This window comes from Cebus imitator, unplaced genomic scaffold (genome assembly GCF_001604975.1).
Source record: "Cebus imitator isolate Cc_AM_T3 unplaced genomic scaffold, Cebus_imitator-1.0 Scaffold177, whole genome shotgun sequence".
Classification (NCBI taxonomy): Eukaryota; Metazoa; Chordata; class Mammalia; order Primates; family Cebidae; genus Cebus; species Cebus imitator.
In genome coordinates this window covers 3393359-3414032 of record NW_016107492.1, presented here as the reverse complement: position 1 = coordinate 3414032, position 20674 = coordinate 3393359, and the positions used below count along the sequence as shown (strand labels likewise).

Here is a 20674-nt window from a genome sequence, read left to right as displayed (position 1 = left end):
TCAAACACTGAGAACAAATGAGGGAAGAGGTTGTGGCTGAAAGGATTCCTGACCTCTACATTGACTTGATGGTCAAAAGGGCATTATGGCTCTGAATTTTGATGAGGAGCATTTACCCTTCAACTAGCCCATGTTAACATTTTCTTCAGGATTCATTACTGTCTTAAAATAATTTATGAAAAAGTTTTCATGTTGGATCATTACAATCAGAATAATCAGAATGAATGTCACACTTAAAAGAAATAAAACTAAAATCATTATAAGGAAACAGCTGTGTGATATTTGTCCATCTGCAACCCTACACAAAGGCCAAGAAATTACACAAGTACTAATTTATTGGTTATTCACGGAGACTGAGTACCTGAAGGAGAAGGCTGTCCTTTTACTACACCATTTTTAGTCTTTTCTTCTGAGTTCATTACTTCCTTGTAGATAAGTTCTGTAAGAAATAGTTATCTGTGTTATTATAGAAAACAAATTTCTCCTTAATCCACAGGGAAATTCATTAGTTAATGGGAAATAATAACATTTTCATGGGGTTGAGTAAACTAAAAATCAATTGAGATTCATTTACTGCTCTATTTTAATTTCTATATTCCCTTATAATTAGCAGAGAGCCTGGAACAAATAGGTATCCAATACAGCAGCTGAATAAATAAATGTATAAAAATTTATTTCTACATACATGAAACATACTATTTATTTCTTCATACATACATATTATTTATTCATACATATATTTCTACATAAATAACATTTATTTCTACATACATGAAACATTTCTACATACATGAAAAAAGTAATACACGTTTTACTTGTTTTCTGAATTCTTTGGGGGTACTACTAATACATTCTAGCTTCATCTAGTAACAATTTTTATGGCTTTAGTTTTGAATATCCATTTTTCTTTTATACTCACTTCCTGTGAGACTGCTATGACTTTAAATTATTACCAATCCTTACAGCTTCCACCTCTTACTGCATCTTTTTTTCCATACTCATATCTTGGATTTGTAAATCTAAACTTGCCCAAAACCAAACACATTAAAAAATTTAGTTCATTTACTCTCAGACTTGCATCCATATTTGGCTTTCTGAATGATAGAGTTAAATTGGATAGTTTCAGTTCTTTTCACTTTGTCTCCTTTAGCTAAAAATCACTCAGCCTTACTCATTCTTGCTTTGCAATGGCTTATAATCTGTACAATTATCATTCTTTACAGGTACATCTTTCTCCAATTTCTCACAATTTAGTCCATGTCCTCCCCAAATGGTGGTAATATCCTGCCACCCACCTATTCATGAGCCCCTAAGGAGTGCCTTCCTGTCCCTTCTTAGATCAAAGCAAGCTTTCTTCATCTATATACAGCATCTTTTTTCACGTGATCCACTTTTTGTATATGTTCATTTTTCCATATTAACCAACATGACCCTGGACCAGTAGAATCTCTTTGGCATTTTTAAAAATTTTATTTATTTTTTATTTTATTTTATTTTATATATATACACACACACACACACACACACACACATATATATATATATATATATATATATATATATATAGAGAGAGAGAGAGAGAGAGAGAGACAGATACTTTCCCTGTCACCTAGGCTGGAGTTCAATGTTCAATGGCACAATCATGGCTCACTGCAGCCTCCACTTCCTGGACTCAAGTGATCCTCCCATCTCAGCCTCTGGAGTAGCTGGGACCACAGGTGCGTACCACTACGTCCAGCTAATTTTTGTATGTTTTCGGTAGAGACAGGGTCTCACTATGTTTCCCAGTTGATCCTCAACTCCTGGGCTCAAGCAATCCCCCTCTCTCAGCCTCCCAAACTGCTGGGATTATAGGCATGAGCCAGCACACCTATTCCTCTTTAATATCTTTACAACATTTTCTGCTTATTCCTATCCTTTGTTTTCCTCTTGTTTTCCTCTTAGTCCTTTATCTGATATTTTCTTAATTTTTTTCTTTTCTGCATTACACTTACTAATTCCTTCAAGGTAGCTCAAGAGTTCCTTTCCTTCAGCTCTTCCCATTTTGATCTGATCATTTGTTACAATTTGCATTTGACTTTCTCATCTTTATTCTATTCCGTAGTGATTTAGATTAACAATTCTTTTTAGGTCAATTGTTTTTCTGCTTTGTTTTACTCTGAGTATAATCTTAAAGATGCAGTATGTGTTTGGAAAAGTTTTGCTGCAAAATCAATTAATGCATTTGTTCATTCTAATTTTTGTGTTAAAGAAAAAATAAGCTACTCAGATACAGATATTTTCTATTTAAATTCTCAAGTCCTATCAATCCAATGAGTAAACCCATATATTAACTATCTTTTATTTTCTAAAGTCTAAACCCATCTCAGAATTAATTTCATGTGTCAAATGATGATTTTATATACAAACATGGAAAATTTTATTCTGGAATTCTGAACTAAAGCTTGCCCCCACCATGAAAAACACTGACAATCAGTACCATTTTAAAAGGTACCAATGGTAAATTCCTTTCATTCTTGAGCAAATACAACATTGCTTTTAGCATAAAAAGACAGATGAAGTTTTAGGAATTTAAAAATGGTCTAAGAGAATAGCAGTCAGCAAATCATCTTTTAGTACATTGTTTTACAAAGAAAAGCCTTGATGATACTTTCTGAGTTCAATAAAGCAAAAACTATACTTTTTGAGTTACCTTTCCATTCTTCTATTGTGTGTTCTCTTTCATCCAACTGCTTGTCATATATCTGAGGTGGAGGCTGCCAAATAAAAACAAACAATAATCTTTGTGTAATAACCTAAACATAATTAAACTCTTAGAATACATGAGAACACCTTGCAACTGATTTATTTTATTAGAACTGTATATAAATTATGAGGTAATTACAGTTGTTCAGAAGTTAAACTTTTCCCATAAACTTATGGAGGACTTATTCATATTGAAATATTTGCTGCTGACCCAATATTGCTGCAATATTTGCAGCAGAACCCAAATCCTGATAGCTCACTTTTTGACATCTTCTGATTTAGAACCCATGCCTAAGCAACGAATGGCTGGTCTTTTAAAAAGCAGACAAAACACTTGATTTCAATGGCCCGGAAGCTACTTTCCCTTCATTCACTTGCCTTATAACAGAACCATGCTAAAATTTGTCTAGACTAATAAGATTTTGTTCTATTTTTAGACCTTGTCTGAAGAAAAGTTTATATTTCTCAACAGACCTAGTACTAGTCTTCAATATAAAGAAATATTGAGACCAGATCAACCTTTTTATTTTTCATGAAAAATCATAGAACACCTTTGTATATTGCTGTGTGTCCTATCCCTAAACAATTTAAATATTTTTTCCCCCTTTTTTCCTGAAGAAACTGCCAGAGGTGGGTCACCTTGAACCCCTGAGTGGCTCTTGGTTAAGTCCTGTCTAGTAGAAATGATGCAATAGGGCCTTCAGTCTGACTTACAGAGCCAGCATTTCTCTTCCCATGTGGAGTTCAAATATGGAAAAGGAGGGATTTTTCACAAACCTACATACCTACCAGGAAGTAGGATCTCAAGTAACCTCTCTGACCTCTTCTTCCTGATATTTAGACCTTGGGAGGTCTATCATCGTGACTAGAGTAGCTCCAGTTCAGGCCAAGTGATATGGAAAGGAAAAAAAAGGCTCTTGGAAAAATAAATCACCATGAGGTAGAGAAACGAGGCTGAGGAACTACATTGGCTGGCACCAGATTGAGTGCAGGAAAGAATTATCAAATTTCTGGTATCATGAGATAGAGGACACTAAAATCTGTTCCTGTCCAATATTCTGAAACCAATAGTTTTTGTGAAAAAGTAAGAGTCACTGAGTAAGAGTGATGCAAGCCCATTAGGACACAGACCTTTCGAAAATGGCTATTATGAAAGCTCTAGACAAGATTTTCAGAGACAGCTTCTGGCTTCTGTGAGAACTTTCTGGCTCACGAACAGCACCCTCAGGCTAAAGTGACCCTTCTCTAATTAATGCAGAATCTGTGGTAGCTTGAAGAGTGGCAGACACAAATATTCATCCTAGCCCTGGCATGCTAGGGCAGCTTCACATCCTGCAGAAGTATCTTGCCATGAAAATAGAAGGCTTTGCCCAGCTGTGGTGAAGTAACTTAGCATAATACTGAAGTACTGAGAAATAACTACTCATGGAGCCAGATATTCTTTTAGCACCTTTGACTGAAACTGGGACAGAAGGCTGTAAACCACCTACTGCAATTCACATGTGGCTGGCTGAGCAGCTCTCAGCAGCCATCAGCACTGACAACTAAGCAAAGTGAGACTCTCACACCACCCCAGACAATAGTGAAAACACAATACATTGACCCTATAAAGGTGACAGGAATGGGATGGTTAGGCACTGCTCTCAGGACCTGGCTGAGGTAGAACCTTCCACCTCTGTGAAAGACTCTCAAATTATAGAAACATTCTAACTTAGTGAGTGAATGAGTAAAATGAAGTTATTTTTGAAAAACTGTGAAACTGTTACCTAAAGAAACTACCACAAAGCCAAACTCTGGTTTTGTAAAGATGCTTTGCCAAGTGGTAAATTTCCAGCGTTACCTCTTCCTGAGCATGTGTAATGCTGTGGTTAGGCCCCCATCCAAGTGGCCTTGTCCAGGACCCCCACAGGATACAGTGTACATAAGCCCTGAGAGCCTCCAGAGCTCTGTGAGCTGTTGGCACCTCCTTCTTATTCTAACAATAGATCCGGCTCATGATCCTGTGTGGCTGGCTTCATGCAGTGGATTTTTCCATTCAAGTTTTAAAATTTAACATAGCTCAAGAGTACAATTCCTGCCAAAGTTCACAAAGGCCATTTTCTTTTGGAAGCAAAGCTATTTTGAGGAGGTTTCCCTTGGACCATCAGTGTACAGCTGTTGCTGATATGTAAAGCACGAAGTATATAGACTCTAATCACAAACAAACTACAAGAGAAAAAGCAAAGTGCTGAGTCCAAGATTTTTCCTTTCAACAAACCAAGAGGGCTGCTTTAAACACACTGGAATTTACAGTACTTGTTCGAGGGCCTCTGCAAATCTACTACATATTCAGATTTTTGTTTGTTTGTTTTTTGAAGAGGAAATGCAAGTGTCACCTCCAATAAAAGGGCACATTTACATACAGATGTCTTCCATGTGGGGGGTGGGGAGCTGGGGAGAGATAGCATGGGGAGAGATGCCAGATGTAGGTGATGGGGAGGAAGGCAGCAAATCACACTGCCACGTGTGTACCTATGCAACAATCTTGCATGTTCTTCACATGTACCCCAAAACCTAAAATGCAATAAAATAAATAAATGGAAAAAAAAAGAATAATCGACCAATAATCCAAAGAGAGCAATGTTACAACACATACATGTATAAGTGATTGGCAGCCATCATCAGGATGAGATGGTCCAAAACATTAACTGCCTCCTGCTAAAGTGAAGTTGGTGTTTGAGCACTTACTTGTTCTATTTCCCTTCCTTATTTAATTGGAATTATTCTATTTTACTAAGTGACAATCTAATTAAAAATAAATGAGGAGTAGGGATAAAGAGAAATGCCCCAGAGATGTCTGTTGAGAGTGTTTTAGGGGAGCTTAGCAGATAAGACTAATTTGAGATGTGAGAAATTAAAGATAAGAGGAAATTAAGGATAGTATATGGAGAGTTATCAAGGCTTGTGATTTTCACCCTTTGAATATTTTTCAAAAGACTGTAAACCTTCTTTATATTATTTTGGAAAATTTAAACTTTACTTCCTTAATTGAAATTATTGTAGAAATTGAAACACAAATTCATATGGATTGCATAAACAGTAACTTAAAATGGATTAGACATATTTTTTTAATGATGGTTAATTTTATATGAATTTATACTGATGATCAATTATATGAATTTTATACTGATGAAACATGTCTGAACTATTTCAATTAAATGAGAAAAAAGCACAAACACGTACATGGTCACTGTGAATTAGTAAATACTAAAATTTATTTATTTAATTTATTCATTCAATAAAGGTCTTGGGCACTATCATGTGGCAGACTATATGAAAATACTGAGATTTTAACATTGAATAATGTGACTACTGACCTCAAGGAGTTCGCAATTTACTTGGGTAAGGCTGATTCAAAACATATCATTAGTATACGGTAAATGATAGAAACATGTATATGATATAAGGGAGCAGAATGGAGAAGTCCTAACAAAGCCTGGCTTTGATTTACTGGACTAAGTGATGCTTATTCAGTGAGCGAAAGATGTGTGGGCGGTTGTCAAGGTAAAAGGAGGAGGAAAAAAGGTGACTCCATGCCAAGAGCAAATTATAAGCCAAGTCACAATATGTAGAAAACAGAACGGGGTGTTGGTGGTGGTGGCAGTAGTGGTGGTGATACGTGTGTTTCTCTGTGTGTACACGCACGCAGAGAGTACAAGAAGGAATTTTTTTCACAGTAAAATAAAACATGTGGTCAGAAGTGACAAGATATAAGAGCTGCATCTAGAGAAGCAAATGGATCAGGAAAGGGTGGACCAAGAATGATCCATGGTACCATGACATGGAAGAAATACTTTTTCCTAAAGAATAGGAGAAACCACTGAAGAATGTAAGAGAATGGCATTGCCAAATATACAGTTGGATTGAAGAAAGATGCAACTATAAGCAGAGAGAAGAGGTAGGGAGCCATTGCATGACCTAAAAAAAAAACACTAAAAGTTCTGACTGGGGTTAAAAAAAAAGGTGAGGGTGAATGAAAGATACAGATTCAGGAATAATTAATAAATATTAATAAATAAGCTTGCTAGAATTTGGTTTTTGATTGAACATATGTGATGGAAGAGAAAAATATGAGTCCCTAATCTCTCAGCTGAGTTGCTGGAAAGATGATCATGTGGTGAAGCCATCTAAAGAAATAGAGAATAGAAAAGGGGAAATGAGATTGGTAGAGAAGTGAGCCTAAGTGTTATGTCAGTAGAGATGCTGATTTGAAAGTTAAGTATATAATCTGAAGTTCAGAGCAATGCTGTTGTCTGAGAATGTATAGATTTGAGACTACCAGCCAGAGAAGTTTGTTGAAACTATGAGAGTGGATGAGGTGACCCAGGGAAGATATGTGGGTATAGAGAGTAAATGGCCAAAGCGGACCCCTGTCTGACATCAAAGTTTAAAGATTGGACAGAGAAACATAAGTTTACTAAGGGAAAAAGAGACAGACAAATACATGAAAAATGAGATTGCTATGTTATAGAGTCAAGTAGGTAGAATTTCACAAAAAGGAAGTAATTGGTTGTTTCTTGTAAATGAAACACATGAAGATTTTGGCTCTCAGGGAACCAGAAAGGCATGATAGAAAGCATGCTGTTGAACCCTTTGAAAACTTTCTAAACTTTAAATTGCTATGGCCCCCAGAAAGACCCAGATCGATCTTTGGTGGAGGACATTAATATGAGACATCACCTAAACAATTAGAAAAACATAGAAAAAGATCTTCGACACAAAATAACTAAAAGAAAGAAACTATAGAATAATCGTGACACTAGAAAAAGTATAATTATCTCAGATCTACTCTCCCAAGTCTCTTTGAAAACTATATGTATATATATATATGTATATATATATATATAACTATATATATATATAGTTCGTTCTCTCTCTCTCTCTCTCTCTCTCTCTCTCTATATATAAATATATATATATATATATATATATGCCCTAATAATCCTCAGAGTCAGGAAACTAAGATTCAAAGAAATTTTTTTTTTCTTTTTTGAGACGGAGTTTCGCTCTTGTTACCCAGGCTGGAGTGCAACGGCGCAATCTCGGCTCACCGCAACCTCTGCCTCCTGGGTTCAGGCAATTCTCCTGCCTCAGCCTCCTGAGTAGCTGGGATTACAGGCACGCGCCACCATGCCCAGCTAATTTTTTGTAGTTTTGGTAGAGACGGGGTTTCACCATGTTGACCAGGATGGTCTCGATCTCTTGACCTCGTGATCCACCTGCCTCGGCCTCCCAAAGTGCTGGGATTACAGGTGTGAGCCACCGCGCGTGGCTGATTCAAAGAAATTTTTAAAACTATATCATGAAGTCATATGGCCAATTAATGATGAAAATTTTATTAAAACCCAATTTAAAGAGTAATCCAGAGCAGTGTCAATACTGTTGAATTGAAAATAAAGGCTAATAAAACAATATTTAGGGTGAACATCTTTGTAAACAAGAAATAGAAACATAAGCCAATAAAGTGGCCATATTTCCCAGTTTGTACAAAATAGTTCCACTTTATGCTTATTGTCCTTGTAATTATTAGTGGCCCTTAGCCCCTTCACTCCCTTAAGTGTTGTGGTTTGGAGGTTAAATATGCGGGCACTCTACATAACAATGTTGTGATAATGACATATTAGAGATCTAAGGTATACAGTAATTTGGGGACAGAGAAAACAACTGAATTGCAATGTTTTTCTATCCCTGAGGTTTCAACAATTGAGCTGTACCCTTTGCCTCTCTGAAACAGCAGGTCAGCATTTTCTTCCATTTTCTCTATTTTTAGGAATGTACAATTCAGCTATAAAATATGGCTGTTGGCAGACAGTACATACAAGAGTAGAATTCTACATAATAAATCTAGAGTTAAAAAATATGGATTCTGTGGGCATTCAATGAAGTTCTAGCTGTTGGCCATGACTTTGTACTAAAAGATCTCTTTAACAAGTACCTGTTTAATCCCTAATTAATCTTTCAAAGGTCAAAGTTGCTCTTTTTTGTGACTTCATTCATTTTATACCATATATATAAGTAATATTCATTGAGCGAAATGTGTGTATTTATTTTTTACTGAATATTTGAGGTAATTCTTTTTTCAACAGCATTATAGTATATTAGTGGTAAAAGACAGTTCAGAGATTATCTAATGTCATCTTCATTCAATTTTCAAATGATAATACAGAAACTAAAAAGTGTAAGTGATTTGCCTATAATCAGAGTTAATTAGTGACAGAGGAATACATTTGCGGTCTCTTGTGGGAAAAGACAGAATAGTGGAATTCTTATGGGTTGAAGAAATGTTAAATTGGATAATTTGACACCTATAAAAGATATTCATTAAAGACAAATCTGAGCTTGCCACACACTGATTTCTCTTCCAATTTTCTGTTAGTCTATACATATAGCTGGAGCTGGCAACTATCATACAAACAGTCAACGCTTATGTTCTTAAACACCTTCTGTCAAGGTATCTTTGACATCAAAGACCTCTAAACACACGAATCGCTAAAGAGATAAAAGCCAGATATAAGAAATCTAAGTTGTACAAAGTCATTCCTTTGATTCATCTTTGAGCCCTGAACTGACATTTTTCCCTACCACTCATGCTCTGAACCATATGACAATCATTAAGTTGTTGGTTGTTGGTGTTTGTTTTGTCCTAATTAAGGATCTCCCTGTGTTCTGCTACCTTGTTTAAAATGTCAGTGAAAGCTTTAAATAGCACTGTCTCTTAGTGTGTGCATTCACTATTAATTCAACGTCTGTATCTAAGTAAATGTTATTGTATCTTATTGAAACATGCTTTGTTTTTTCTTATTAAGCTTGGCAGTTTGATGACTGCCAAAAGATGCATAGTTATTAAAAGGCTTTAAGCAAGAAGGGTATATCTTCGTGCAAAATTAGATAGATCAGCAAATCCATTAAGGAAATGTGCAACATTTTGATTTTATATTTCCTTGAATCTATACACATAGAATAAGTTTTCTAAATTTATTTAAAATTTTTGATGATTAAGACTTCTTAAATTTTCACCTTTTAGTTGGAAAATAAAAAATTTGGTAAAATGACTCTGAGTAAGCACTAAATGATATTTACTTTTATGGTTTTATTTGGCTAATGACAGTCCAGCATGTTCTATTTTTCTCTAAAACCTTATATTCTCGGTAGCACCAACAGCAGTTAATTAACCCAAAATGGAGCTCAGTATTTGTTGCACAAATAATCTTCCAACAATCCACCAAAATAATGAAAATATTATAGCAATATGCACAGTTATCAAAAGAATTGATTAGATATATTTAATTCCTATAATTTGTCAGTAATGTGCCCTTATACTATTCATTAAGCAATGACCTGGTTTCTAAATATCAAAAACTTCATTACCTTCCAAAAGTAGATAATGGCATTTTGTGATATACCATCAGTTGATTATTAAAAATTGCTTCAGCATGGTTCAGGAACTATGTCTGTGTTCTCAAACAGATATTAAACAATATACTACTATAGATGAAATAAAGGTCTATTAAAAGTATGAGTTGAGTAGATGTCAGCAAGATGATAAAAATAAGGCTCTCCGGTGCTCCCCTTCTCACAGAAACACCAATTTGAACAACTATCCACACACAAAAATACCTTCACAAGGGTGAAGAAAACCAGGTGAGAGATATCAGCACTTGGATATAGCACAGAAATAAAAAAAGATGCATTGGAGAGAGAGGAAGGACAGTTTTACATTATCTGCTTCTCTCTTACCCCAACACCAAACAGCACAGCATGGAGAGAGATAACCTCCCCATGACGGAAGGAGAGAGAAGTGAGCATCAGACTTTGCCTTCAACCCCAGCACTGGGCCTGCCACTATAAAACCCACCACCAAAGAGACCCTCACAGTCCTAGACTCCAGGCTAGTACTTGTGGACTGCATTTCCACATCTTTCCCAACACTGATCAGGAGCTCGTAGCCCTAGGCTCAAGGTCTTTACAGCAGACTCGGTCTCTGGGCCACTCTACTGCCAGGTCAACAGCCCAGCCTCTGGAACTTCTCCAGCAGTGGGCTGTCTCCTATAATCCAGGGCTTCAGGTTCATCCCAGTAACTTACTATCCCCTGCAGACTCAAACTCAAAGCCCATCCCAGAGCCAAGTAGCCCTTGTGGACCCAGAGTTAAGGCCAGCCTCTGCAGAAATAAGCATCAGGTCTGCCCTTGTGTAACCAGGCTTCAGGCCCATCCATGTGGATTCAATCAATAGGTCCACACTTGTGGATCTAGACTTTAGGCCCAACCCCATAGACCCACCCACCTGCTGTCCCAGCCTTCCAGTCAACCTGTCTGAGGACTCCAACAGCAGGCCTACCCTTAGACCACACAATGGCATGCACAGGATCTATAGGCAGGCTGACTAATGAAGAGTTTTCTCAGACAAAGAAAGTCTGCAAAGTCTGGAGTAAGCCCTACTTCTTCAAATGCACAGACAGCAACATAAGGAAATAAGAAACATGAACAACCAAGGTGACATAAACCACCACCAAAAAAAAAAAAAACCCACAGAAATCTCCCAGTGGTTGACGCAAAAGAAATGGAAATATATAAATTATGAGACAAAAAATTCAAAATAACTGTTTTAAGGAAGCTCAGCAAACTTAAAAAAATTATTGGGAAACAATTTAATAAAATCAAAAAACAATAAATAAAATATATTTAACAGAGAGATCAAAATCACTTTTCAAGGACAAACAGAAATCCTATGGCTGAATATAATGAAAGAAATGAAAAATGCTAATAGAGAGCATCAAGAGTAGGACTGATCAAGCAGAAGAAAGAATCTGTAGTCTTGACAGTTATTTAAAAATACATGGCCAGAGGAGAAAAAAAAGAAAACAAATAGAGAAAATGTATGTGATTTTTTGGAGAGCATCAAAAGAGCACATTTTTTAGTATAAGAAGAGAAAGACAAAGGGGAGGAAGTATGTTTAAGGAAACAATAACAGAAAACTTTTCAAATATCAGAAAGATATATTCAGGTATAGGAAAGTTAAAGATCTCTAATCGCATTCAACCCAAACAAGATTATACCAAGGCATATCATAATAAATCAACAAAATCAAACTCAAAGAAAGGATCTTAAAGGTACCAACAGAAAAGAAGCAAATCTTAAGGGAGTCCCTATCAGGCTGGCAGTAGATTTTTCAGCAGAAACCTTACAGGTCAGGAGTATGTGAAATGATAGAGTCAAAATGCTATTTTTTTTTTAAAGAATCAATTAGGAATACTGTACCCAACAAAGTTATCCTTTAGAAGGAGAGATAAAGACTTTCTGAAACAAAATCTGAGGGAATTCATCACCATCAGACCTGTCTTACGGGAAACGCTTAAGAGAGTTCTTCAGGCGAAAAGAAAAGCATTCTAATAATGACACAAAAACATGTGAAAGTATAAAACTCACTTATAAAGGTAAATAAACAGTAAAACTCAGAACACTCTAATACTGTAACGGTGATGTGTAATTCACCTATATCTTTACCATGAAGGTTAAAAGACAAAACTATTAAGAATAATAATAGCTACAATAATGTGTTAAGAAATCTACAACCATCTGATCTTTGACAAACCTAACAAAAACAAGCAATGGGGAAAAGATTCCCTATTTAATAAATGATGCTGGGAAAGCTGGCTAGCCATATGCAGAAAACTGAAACTGGACCCTTTCCTTATGCCTTACACAAAAATTAACTCAAGATGGATTAAAGACTTAAATGTAAAACCCAAAACCATAAAAACCCTAGAAGAAAACCTAGGCAATGCCATTCAGGACATAGGCATGGCAAAGACTTCATGACTAAAACACCAAAAGCAATTGCAACAAAAGCAAAAATTGACAAACGGGATCTCATTAAACTAAATAGTTTCTGTGCAACAAAAGAAACTATCATCAGAGCGAAAAGGCAACCTACAGAATGAAAGAAAATTTGTTGCCATCTACTTATCTGACAAAGATCTAATATCCAGAATCTACCAGGGACTTAAACAAATTTACAAGAAAAAAATAAACAACCCCATCAAAAAGTGGGCAAAAAACACGAACAGACGCTTATCAAAAGAAGACATTTAAATGGCCAACAAACATTTGAAAAAAGCTCATCATCACTGGTCATTAGAGAAATGTAAATCAAAACCAAAATGAGATGCCATCTCATGACAGAATAGCAATTATTAAAAAGTCAGGAAATAACATATGTTTGTGAAGCTATCGAGAAATAGCAATGCTTTTACACTGTTGGTGGGAGTTAAATTAGTTCAACCTTTGTGGAAGACAGTGTGGTGATTCCTCAAGGATCTAGAACCAGAAATACCATTTGACCTAGCAATCCCATTACTGGGTATATACCCAGAGAATTATAAATCATTCTACTATAAAGACATATGCACACTTATGTTTATTGCTATTTACAATAGTGAAGACTCGGAACCAACCCAAATGCCTATCAATGATAGACTGGATAAAGAAAATGTGGCACATATATACCCTGGAATACTATGCAGCCATAAAAGGATGAGTTCATGTACTTTGCAGGAACATGAATAAAGCTGGAAACCATCATCTTCAGCAAACTAACACAGGAACAGAAAACCAAACACTGCATGTTCTCATTCATAAATAAGAGTTGAACAGTTAGAACACATGGACACAGGGAGGGAAACAACACACACCAGGACCTATCAGAGGGTTGGGGGCAAGGGGAGGATGAGCATTCGGGTCTTAAAACACATGAGGATCTTAAAACCTAGATGTTCAGCCAGGCATGGTGGAGTACACCTGTAATCCCAGCTACTCAGGAGACTGAGGCAGGAGAACCACTTGAACCTGGGAGGTGAAGGTTGCAGTGAGCTGAGATGGCAACATTGCACTCCAGCCTGGGTGACAGAGGGAGACTCCATCTCAAAATAAAAATAAATAAATAAATAAATAAAAATAATAATAATTTTAAAAGACCTAGATGTTGGGTTGATAAGTGCAGCAAACCACTATGGCACATGTGTATCTATGCAAAAAACCTGCACATTCGGCACATGTATCCCACAACTTAAAGTAAAATTAAAAGAATATGTTTAGGGATATATGATATAAAAATATTTTAATTGAGACATCAAAAATTTTAAATTTGGGAGGAATGGTGGAGTAAAAGTATAGTTTTTTTTTTATACAAGTGAAAAGTTATTATCAGCTTACAGTAGCTTGTTATAACTATAAGATGTTTTTGTAAGCCTCATGGTAACCACAAAGTAAAAATTTATGGTAGATACACAAAAGATACAAAGTAAGGAATCAAAGCATACCACCAGAGAAAATCATTTTATCAGAAAAAAAAAAAGACAGAGGGAAGAAAGGAACAAAGAACCTACAAAACAGCCAGAAAACAATGAGCTAAATGGCAGTATTAAGTCCTTACCTATCGATAATTACATTGAATGCAAATTGATTAAATTCTCCAATCACGTTGGATATGAAGAGGACTGAGGGAATAGAAAGAAAGCCTGCAAGATATCTCATTATCCAGATGATAACCTGGATACAAAGTAGTGCCATCACTTGGAAGGAGGAGGAAGCATAGATTTTGTGTGGGGAGGAGACATGGCCAGTTTAATATTTAATACGTTGATTTTGCAATGCCAATTTCAATTCCAGTAACTGTTAAATTTATACATCTGGAACTAAGGCCAGCTCTATAGTACAATGCATAGATTTTGAGTCATTTATGATAATTAAGGCTGTGGTGGAAGATAAGACTCCCAGAGAGAAAAGAAATTAGGGCTATAAGAAAAAAAATTCCTGGGATGCACAATTCTAAGGGAAGAAAGAACAACTCACATCGAGCAATGGAGGCTGCAGAAGAATAGGTGTGCTGCCATCACAGAAATTAATGTGCAGGGGTACAGGAAGTAGGGTGTTGTCAGTTTATTTAAATGGGCAAATACATGAGATACCAATTTTTTTGGACTTGGCACCTAAGAAACCACCAGTGAATTTAGAGAAAGCGGTGTCAATGTTTGAAAAGTGAACTAGAGAAATTGCACATAAGCAAGGACTAATGTTTTACAGAGACTTGGCTATGAATCTGGCCGATATACTTCCAATGTTAAAGGCATTGTTAAAAATAAATGTGGGCTTTGATTCTTTGTTCTTTGAAATGAATGAGACTAGAACATGTTTATTTGTAAGAAGTAATTGCCACTGGAAACTAAGTCATAGGACATACACAGGGAAGGAAGAGACCCACATGCAGGAAAGAAAGGCTATAAATAAAAGAGTAAGTATCTTGGGTTTTTCTGGATCTTATGTAAATGACTCTATCACAGCGTTACCATTTTTTTCTCCTCAACATCTTCTTCATCCTACTATCAGCTATAGAAAGTGGATTTTCATATATGATCTCGTTTAGTCTTTGTGATAACCCTCCTATTCCAGGTATGCAAGTGAAGCACACAAAGATTTAAATATCTATCAGTTAGTAGCAGAGGCTATATTTAACCCCAAATCTAACTGATTGCAAAGTCTGCGTTCTTCGCATTTTTCCACCCAAGACTTATAGTTGCTACTAATTCAACCTATTGAAAAATATTTTAATTTTTTTTTAGGCAAACGCAGGAACAGAGAACAGCAGAGAAAATATCGATGTTACAAATTCCCACGTCCACTCAGAGGGGCGAGAATGTGCAACATATTGTGATGCTGCCACCTTGTGGCTAGAAAAAAAGTAAGAGGTGCTTTGTGTTTTCATCATTTTCACCAAGTTGCTCTAGTCTGTGGTTTAACTATGGCTGCATATTGAAATCATCTCGGAGTTTTAAGAATACTGTTGCCTAGATCCCACCTCAGAAATTCTGATTTAATTGTTCTGGGGTGAGGGCTGGTGTTAGGATATTTTTAAAAACTTCCCAAATGATTCTAATGTGCAGCAAAGGTTAAGACCTCTGCTCTAACCACTTATACAGTACAAAAGCAAGTGTTGTCATTGGCCTAATTATGCTTCATTTGTATAGATGCAAAAGAAAACATTCTAGAGAAAATAGGTGATTTTTCTCTCAATCTTCAATGACATCTATTTCTTGGTAGAATACAATGATTTCTGGACAGATACACGCTATGATATTAAAGAACAGGACAAAGAAATTTGTGAATCGTAGTGAAAGTAGAAATAAGATTTGTGTCTCATAATCAAATGCAGTCTGTAGACTAAACTGAGCAGGGAGAATCTCTGAGCCTCATAAGTCACAGGTTTTCTGAAAGGAACAATGGAAAGAGCACTGAACTTGAAGCACCATTGACTCTGGCACTAGTAAGATGAGTGACCTTGGGCAAGTCACTTAGTTTGCAATGAAAGCATTTCACCTACTGCTTTATTCAAAAGAGAACTAGTTCCAAATGTTGAACAAATATCATATCAGGTAATTCAACAAAGCTCTCTTAAATACTTGCAATGCACAAAGCATTTCCATGTGTTATATACGGGAAGCACTAATGTTGCTTAGAGATATCATAGCACTAGGTGACCAGAGGAAACTTTGAAAGCTAGTAATGCAAATTTTAATTATGATATGAACTGAGTGTAATTGAAAAGCTTAATTACACAATGCTCCAGTGGTTTGGCAAAGAAGTTGAATTCAGTTATCTCTATTTTTCATTCTGTTCTGTAATTCTCTCAAATGGTAGGTCACTAATTTATTAGCTCTACACCATCAAAAAGTGTAATCATACCTTTGAAAATGAAATTTCTCTTTCCTGCTTCTTGGAAAATAAAATGTTCTATGGTTCTTTAACTGAAAAGTCTCAGTAATTGTACCACCAATCACCCAGTGCCCTAGTCATGAATCTTTCTTTTTTCATTCATTTATTTAACACATACTTATTAACCCACTACTATATGCTATTAGTCATCTTTGAATTCCACCTCCCTTAAATTCCAAATTTAATTATTTACAATTCATGTCGATTGTTAGCTTCTAAACATTTCTTGAATATCCTGCCCATGTCTACAGTAATTTAGATTACTACAGATCTATTCCCCTGCCTTCTGTCTTCCTTTTCTCCACTCCAGTTCTACATTATGGACAGAGTGACCCTTTGGAACTTCAAATCTGCCAACGCTATTGTCCCACTTGCTTCTGAACAGCTTCCCTTCACCCTAGGCTAGTGTGCATGACACATGACAATGCTTGGGAAGTCCTTTCTTATCTGGTCCCTGCTTATCAGCCCCAAATAATTTCTCACCCTTCTCCACTTAGAAAGGTTTACCATTCTCCCCACCCTCTCTTGACACTGGGGTTTTTGCATATACCCTTTCTTCTGCCTGTCTTTCTTCACTTTGGTAATCTCTTTTTCAGGCCTTCATGTTCCTGTTTGAAAAATAATCACTCCAAGCAGCCTTCACTAACCCACATTACCGAGTTATTTGTATGTGTTTCCAATGTACAATAAGCTTAAAATATGGAATATGTATCATCAACATTTACTTGTTTATCTTCTCAGTAGACTGTGGGACAAAGAATTGAGGACAAAGATTGTGTCTTTGTTCACCAGTCCAGCACAGTATAAAGTACATAGTAAACATTCAACAAGTATGAACGACTGAATGAAAAACAATTACTGCATTCAAAAATATGCCATATATTAACTTGGAAAAATAGGTCTGGTAAAGACATGAAATAAACTATCACATCTGACATTATTTAAATAATTAAAAAAAATAAATAGATTACAGCTTTTGATATACACATATCAGCCACACAATCATGGGCAATGCGCTTGACAGCCATTAATATCTTGAGCTTTAGTGTCTTCAATTGTAAACACAGATACATTTATTCAGCAAATATTCAGCAAAAAAAAAAAAGCTTTAGTGTCTTCAGTTGTAAACGCAGACACATTATTCAGGAAATAAAGCCATGACTACTAAGGGCCGGGCAGTGTTCTAGGTAGTTGAGATAAAGCAGTGCCCCAAAGAGCCACCATCTCTCTTTTTATGCATCTTAAATTCTTGTTGATGAGATAGACAATAAAGAGAGATATATAATGTCAAACAGTGGCACTACAGAGAAAAAAGATTAAGAGGTTAGCATGTAACAGAGTATTATTCTAATTCTTTTCAGTTTTTTTGACTTCTTTTTTGTTTTTATTTTACTTTTTAAATTATTATTATTATTATTACTTTTACAAACCCTTGTGTCGAGGGCTAACTTTCAATAGCACATCATACTCTGCTACATATGAAATCCTGACCCAGAAGCAGGTTGTCTACTTATGGTTTAGTGCCAGGCAAGGGGGTGGCCGAAGAGCATTATTCTAGATAGGATGGTCATAAAAGTCGTTTTTGAGAAGGTAACACCTGAGCAGAGATTTGAATGAAGTAAAGGAAGGAGCAATGTGAATATTTGGAAAAAGAATGTACCAGATACAAGAAAATACAATACAAAGACCCTAAAGGGGGAGCATACTTGGTGTGGTAAGGAAACCACAAGGATGCCATTTACTGGAGCAGAGTGGAAAAGGGAAGCCTAAAGATGATATGAGAAAAGTAGGCAGGAACCAGACCAAGTAGAGAAATGTTTTCCAAATTGCAGTCATGAAAATAAATTGCTGGGTCAACACTAGCACCTTTTTATGTAACCAAGAAGATTAAAATGAGATAGAAAATATCAGTGTATAGTTTTCCTTTCATTTGTGTTTGTGTGTGTGTGTGTGTGTGTATGTGCACACATATGCACGTGTACATGCATGCTGGGCTGCAATGCAAAACACCCCTCTTACTATAGGTTATGATAAAATTAGAAACAACACTGTGGTAGGGCCTTGCAAGCCATGATAAGTACTTTGAGTTTTATTATAAATATGGTAAGAAGCCATTGAAAAGTATTAGCTGAAGAATTATCTGAATGTGACCTGTTTTACATTTTAAAAGGAAAACTCCAGGCATTCTGCAGAACAGACCACAAGGAAGAAGAGTGGAGCTGAGAGATAAGTTTCAAATTATTACATGATCCAGGGTAGATGGAGGGATGAGAAGTGGTCTGAGTCAGGGTATATTTAGAAGATAAGCTCAGTTAAGAGTTGTTGAGGATAGTCATCATTTTCTAGAGTTTTTAGAGAGGTTTAAATAAGATTGGATATCAGAAAGTGTTTTATAAACACCAGAGAAGTGCTCAGAACAGTGTAGTTGAGTTCAAGTCAACTGACATTTACTGACCATACACTATGCACCTGCCACTACTCTCACTGTTTTCTCTGCACTCAGTAGATAAAGCTGAATTTCTGCTCCCAAGGAACTTTACAGCAGTAGAGTTGAGGAAGAAAGACATAAAAATGAATCACTGCAGCATAATGCATAATATGATGATGGCATATGGAAGGTTCTAAAGAAAACAAGTTAACTTAAAATTCTGAGAAGCAACAGCTTTTGTTGCAAGCCTTTCTTTTAATAGGCAAAAGATCACATTAGCCTCAATGATATTCTATAGAACAAATATGAGCTTAAAGTGAACTAGAAAATAGCTCTAGGTGAAAAATAAACACATCGAACACAGATATTGCTGAGTCAGTCTATTAAAGCCACATGTCATTTGCACTTCTGCATACAGACACAAAACAAAAGCAAATGGACAAGGGGAAAATGAACTTCAGCCCTCCTACATTAGTAACATGAATCAATAAAGAGGCATCCTGGAGACATTAACCACAGACAACCACACTCTTCCAGTTAGCATCAATGAATAGCCCCAGGATACAAATCCACAGTGAACGAAGAAACATAATTACAGAATTAGAAATGTTATTAAGGATAATTAATTTGAGTATACTTCACTAATGTTGAGGGATAACATCATATTTTAGGTTGAAATTTAATAATTTTTTCAATTCCAAAGTGTTCATTAATTAAAAAATATACATACTTTTTGTTACAAATCTTTATTTTTCCCCTTCTACCACTAATCTCTGTGAAAAAGTTTAGAACATGACATAAAGGTTCTAGGTTAATGAAGTCTTTCAGGCAAGCATAAAGATGTCTGCTAATTTAGTAAAAACTGCCCCTTCTACCTACATGGATTCAATATATTTGGCACATTATATAAGAAAGCATTTGTATACCACATTTACAGATGTGATGTTCATCAGAAAGAAAGTGGCAAATATGATTCTTATAAATTCATTTTAATTCTAAATTTTCTAAGTATAAAAATTATTAATACCACCTTTGTGAAGAAAAGTGGACTTCTTAAAGGACACTGTGACATAATGAAATGAAGATCAGTTGAGAACCTTGGGCTTATTTGTGCGTCTAAGTAAAATCATGTTAAAATTCCATAAAACGAGTGTACTAACACCTGGAGGTAGTGGTAGGGGTTCTTTTGGTTGGGGCAATGAATTAAAGGAGCATGAGCGGAAAGGTTAAATAAAATAGTCAATGTGAGAATGATTGAAACATTTTATTAATTCTGCCAATATTTCTGAGAAGCTACTGTGTTTTAGGAACACATAGTTATATAAACGATGTAAATGAATGAGACAAAACTTCTATCTTCAAGTTGCTCCAAGAGCAATAATTTCTAAGGTATGTGTGGTAGGGAAAGGTTGCTCTGAGGAGAGGGATTAGGGAACAGAATCACTTGAGAGTGAGCATTTATTTCTAATTAATTAACATACCCAAAAGAATCTGCCATACCCAACATCAAGAATCACTGCTTTAATAAAGATTGACAAGTTGGCCAGGTGTGGTGGCTTGTGCCTGTAATCCCAGCACTTTGGGAGGCCAAGGCAGGTGGATCACAAGGTCAAGAGATGGAGACCATCCTGGCCAACATGGTGAAACCCCACCTCTACTTTAAAAAATACAAAAATTAGTTGGGCGTGGTGGCA

General features: G+C 36.0%; 1 protein-coding gene across 7 annotated transcripts in view; it reads right to left on the bottom strand.

Annotated features, from left to right (window-relative positions):
* MAPK10 (mitogen-activated protein kinase 10) overlaps positions 1-20674 on the bottom strand; it is a 314404-nt gene that overhangs the window by 14952 nt on the left and 278778 nt on the right. For all 7 annotated transcript variants that reach the window (XM_017545154.2, XM_017545151.2, XM_017545153.2 and 4 more), the window contains exons 12-13: positions 2693-2756; positions 362-439 (exon numbers count right to left, since the gene is read on the bottom strand). In XM_017545154.2, the coding sequence (XP_017400643.1) occupies positions 362-439; positions 2693-2756 (142 nt within the window). The remainder of the gene's footprint in view (positions 1-361; positions 440-2692; positions 2757-20674) is intronic.